The sequence below is a fragment of the Engraulis encrasicolus genome, chromosome 11 (assembly GCF_034702125.1).
Source record: "Engraulis encrasicolus isolate BLACKSEA-1 chromosome 11, IST_EnEncr_1.0, whole genome shotgun sequence".
In the NCBI taxonomy this organism is placed as follows: Eukaryota; Metazoa; Chordata; class Actinopteri; order Clupeiformes; family Engraulidae; genus Engraulis; species Engraulis encrasicolus.
Window position 1 is genome coordinate 51,458,663 of NC_085867.1, and position 5,000 is coordinate 51,463,662.

The window sequence follows — 5,000 nt, forward strand, 5'->3', positions numbered from 1 at the left end:
AGTTCCGACTTGTGATTGGGTGAACCCCGTGTCAGTAGGCTACAGTAGTTGATTTCATTTCGAAATGCGGATATGTTATTAATTTGACTGAGAAGTTTCGTCGTGGTAACCAGTGGGGAAGCTATTCATTGCGGTGTAGGCTACTCCAGTTTTGTGTACATATTCTTGTAAACCTAGTGTTGCGAATAAAGTCTTAATAGCACGTCCTTATCCTTTTTAATCTCCCAAGTTGAGGTTGCACTTTTCGTTAGGGCTAGCTAGTGAGTGGCGAGTCCTTGTTTCCTACTGTGTTGGCAATGTCTGGTAAATAATTAAAGATTTTGCGACCTCTAGTGGTAAGTTAAGCCGTGCACCCAGTAATGAACAAAGACAACGAAGGCAAACTCAATCACATCATTATGTGGCGGAGGTAGGCCTAATGATAATAATAATAATTTAAAAAAAAAAAAAACATTTCCCTATGAATAGGCTACAAGGGGGATAATGATTAATGATTAACACATTTGTTTCAACAAGTCCTTTAGTGTTTGAGGCCATATGTGGCTCAGGACCAATGTAAGATGTGTGTCAAAATTGACCATCCCCCCCACCCCTTTTTTTGCGTTCTGGACATATTGTAATTGAACAGCCTCCCCTGTTTGACAGACTACCAGCCGCCACTGATGCACACGCACAGACACGCACGCACACAGGCACACACACACGCACGTACATATTCACACACACACAAAACAAAAGCAAAAGGAGCAGGCTGGCAAAGCAGCGGGTAAGAGCAGCCAGTAAAGTGTTGGTTGTTGGGAGTGATGGTTGACGTTGCTGTGTTACCATGGCAGCGTGAGTGCAGGCCTGAAACTGCAGCATGAAGCTACTTCCTGTTAGCGACTTCCTGTTTGCAATCCAGGAAAACCAAACCACTGTCACAGAGGCCGAGGTTAGCACGGAAACGAATCAGTACTTTGAAAAACCACACGCAAGTGACGAAGACCCCGTACAGACTAACACACATGCTCGAAGCTATATGCACACATAGAAATACACTCTTATGACAAAGCACTTCCAGACAGCCAAAGACATCTTAATTCATCACCAGGCCACATACATAAAAAGGCCTATGAACGTATTTACACCACTACCGATGATTGACACACACACCCAGAGATGACAATGTGTATTAGCTCTCTGATATTACAACACCGAACACTCACAGCCATGCTAATAGTGAAGCAAGCTCGAGAGCCAAAACTAGACAAGGCCTTGGCTCAATGCATGTGTGAGAGTGAGCACTGTCTACTTGCATCGAAACCAATCTTAAATCGTCACCGAGTACGGGCGACGGAGATTACTTGTGTATGCAGAGTTGAATAAAGTAGAAGTAGAAGTACTTCTACAGATGTAATTACAAAACTAGTGGTATGATACTGCATGGTTTCAACTTTGTAATATCATACTCCTTGTTTTGAAATTACATCAGAAAGAGTACTTCTATTTCTACTTTATACAACTCTGGGTGTATGTGTTGGTGCACATGTGCGTGGGGTCATGGCTGTGTGTTTGTGTGTGTGGCAGTTCAGCAGACATACAGGGTGATGGGGATGTGTTTGAAGCAGACTATGCTCAACATGTGATTTATTCACATTTAAGAATGAAAGTGTAGTAAGAAACAGGACGCAACAGTGGCTTTCTTAGTAGAATATACAGCGCCTCGCACCTACCTTATTGTAATGTCGCTTCAAAGCAAAAGTGGGGAATAATGCACACACATACACAGACACACACAAGAGTTAGCTTGCAGATCATTGTTAAGAAGACTATGACATATGAGATCTTTTCTATCTTTGTTTCTGATTAACACGCACTGACGCACACACGTTCAGTCAAGCACGCAGGCATGCTCGCTCACACACGAGCGTGCACGCGCGCACACACGCGCGCACGCACGCACACACACACACACACAGATAAATGCGCACATATGCGCTGCACATGTACGCACACACACTAACAGGCATATTCATATGCACACACTCAGACACTCACTAATGGTTGCACAAAACACACACACACACACACACACACACACACACACACACACACACACACACACACACACACACACACACACACACACACACACACACACACACACACACACACACACACACACACACACACACACACACACACACACACACACACACACACATGCACACACACACTAAAATGAGAACACTGCACAAAGCTGCAGCATTTCTGTGCCAGACCTGGCAGTGCACTGAAAATAACTGGCGGGCGGCAAGTGCAGGGCAGCGAGTATCATGGTGAAAAATCTGACCTCATGCATCGCTCCGCACCAAGAATGTAAAAATGCTTCAGGAGAGAAGAATTAGTCACCTTCCAGGCCAGCCAACACTATTGCTCACTTGCTTCGTGCACTCCAGAAACACAGTCAGACTTTCCACACAATTTTTTAAAACACAGACCCAAAGAACAACAGCGACAATTTTTTTTTTTAAAGCAACATGGTTTCCACGACAACTAACACAGCAAGGATGCTTCACGGTAACAGGAATGCCATGGCGACAACAGATACAGGGCAAGGAGCCAATCAGAGTGAGAGAGACGGTCATGTGACATGAACGTGAGCCAACCATTTGCAACTGAAGGAGACGGTAATGAGGAGAAACAAAAAAGAGAAGTCTCTCCAATGGGCTGTAAGAGTGATGTGTGAGGAGTGAGGTCATGGTATACTGCAATAAAGCACATCCCAAGACACACACACACACACACATACAAATACACACGCACACACACACAAATACACACACACACATAGCTGGAGACAGTCAGAAGATTTACGGCCTTCGAAATGAAATTTATTTGTTCATTTCTCTCTCTCTCTCTTTCTCTCTCTCTCTCTCTCTCTCTCTCTCTCTCTCTCTCTCTCTCTCTCTCTCTCTCTCTCTCTCTCTCTCTCTCTCTCTCTCTCTGCGCGTGCATGCAATGTGCCTGTGTGCATGCCTGTATGCATTGTGTGCATGTGTCTGTGCTTCCTTCATAATGTGTGTGTGCAGTATGTGTGTGTATGTGTCTGTGCTTCCATCATAATGTGTGTGTGCTGTGCAGTATGTGTGTGTGTGTGTGTCTGTTTGTGCATACATTGTAATGTGTCTGTGTGTGCATGTCTGTACTGTATGCATGTAGTCACTCTAGTGGCAGGCCTACAGTGTATCTGTGGCTGTAACCCCACACTATCACAGACGCAGACCCTGTTGATCTTGGGGGCCGCCGGAAGAATGTGCTAATGGAACATATGTGCTCACAGCAGCCCATGAGAATAGATAAAAAAGCCCATAGCTGCATTCTACACACACACACACACACACACACACACACACACACACACACACACACACACACACACACACACACACACACACACACACACACATATAGACTTGTGTCTGTACTGTGTAAAGCAACAGGGGCAACAGACTTGTCAGCAGAGCAACATGAGAACACATAGCAACAGAGAGAGAGAGAGAGAGAGAGAGAGAGAGAGAGAGAGAGAGAGAGAGAGAGAGAGAGAGAGAGAGAGAGAGAGAGAGAGAGAGAGAGAGAGAGAGAGAGAGAGAGAGAGGGAGATATTGAGAGAGAGAGAGAGAGAGAGAGATGGAGAGGGAAAGAGAGAGAGAGAGAGAGAGAGAGAGAGAGAGAGAGAGAGACAGGGAGATATTGAGAGAGAGAGAGAGAGAGAGAGAGAGAGAGAGAGAGAGAGAGAGAGAGAGAGAGAGAGAGAGAGAGAGAGAGAGAGAGAGAGAGAGACAGAGGGGAGGAAGGATAGAAAAGGAGAGAGTGACTGGAACAATAGTGTGGGACTTGGCCGACCTTTCCTAGAGCAGGCACAAATGACAGGAAGGTGGGGAGAGAACAACCGTGTCCTATATATACAAATGCACACACGCACGCACGGACGCACGCACGCACGCACACACACACACACACACACACACACACACACACACACACACACACACACACACACACACACACACACACACACACACACACACACACACACACACACAGATCTACACCGACACCAACACATGAAATGGAAAACACGAAAGTTTGTATTTACCTTTTCCACGTCTGCTTTTGTCACATTGATGTCGGCGTCCATCTTCTCGAAGTACTGCTGGGCCCTGTCGGCTTCCTTGCAGTCTCTCTCGAAGCGCCTCTTGCACTGTGAAACACAGACAGGAAACAGAGATTTACAAAAATCAATGCTAAAAAATATCCATACAATTCTTAGCAAAGATGGCAGGTGCTAAGGGCTTGCTGCAAAATTGTCACACAACTGATCCACACAGTGACAAACTGTTGCATCTTTTTTTATTTTCGGTGTAGGCTACCAATAGAATGTTTTAATATTGAGAATGAAGCTGATGATTCAGTATGGAGACACATTCCTAGTCCAACTGTAAAGTATGATGCCGGTGATATCGATCATTGCTCACAGCTACTTTCAGACATTCAAAATTATTAATACCTCTCAGCACCCCCACACCTTTCAGATGAAGGCAAGTTTCCTCCTGCAACCAATTGCACAGTAACAGCTGCTATAGGCTTCTGTACTTTTGTGGTTAGAGAATTAAACGGTGGAGGAGACTAATCATGTGTGAGGCTCAGACGCCCTGAGATGAAACAAAAGCTTCTGGCACAGCTCCTAATGGCACTTATTATTTTGTAAATTGGCATTTGGGTTTTTTGCACGCCACCTCACTTATTCATGTTGGTGTCTGAGCTTGCAAAGCTGTTAGGGTGCCAAAAGGGGGCAAGAGAAAAAAGTGTCGCTCATGTTCTTGAAAGAGCGTTAAGTAGTGAGAATACAGAAGCTGAAACTTGACGACAACTGGCAACCAGCCTCCGAAGTACAGAACTCCCACAATGCATTGTGTCAGCCCATGAGACGCCCCACACAGCTGACCCTGAGCGTCCCC

The 5,000-nt window shown here is 45.4% G+C and overlaps 1 protein-coding gene across 20 annotated transcripts in view; it reads right to left on the reverse strand.

Moving 5' to 3' along the window:
• LOC134458529 (formin-binding protein 1) overlaps positions 1-5,000 on the reverse strand; it is a 106,460-nt gene that overhangs the window by 28,269 nt on the left and 73,191 nt on the right. For all 20 annotated transcript variants that reach the window (XM_063210888.1, XM_063210884.1, XM_063210890.1 and 17 more), the window contains exon 6: positions 4,139-4,243. In XM_063210888.1, coding sequence (XP_063066958.1) covers positions 4,139-4,243 — 105 coding nt within the window. The remainder of the gene's footprint in view (positions 1-4,138; positions 4,244-5,000) is intronic.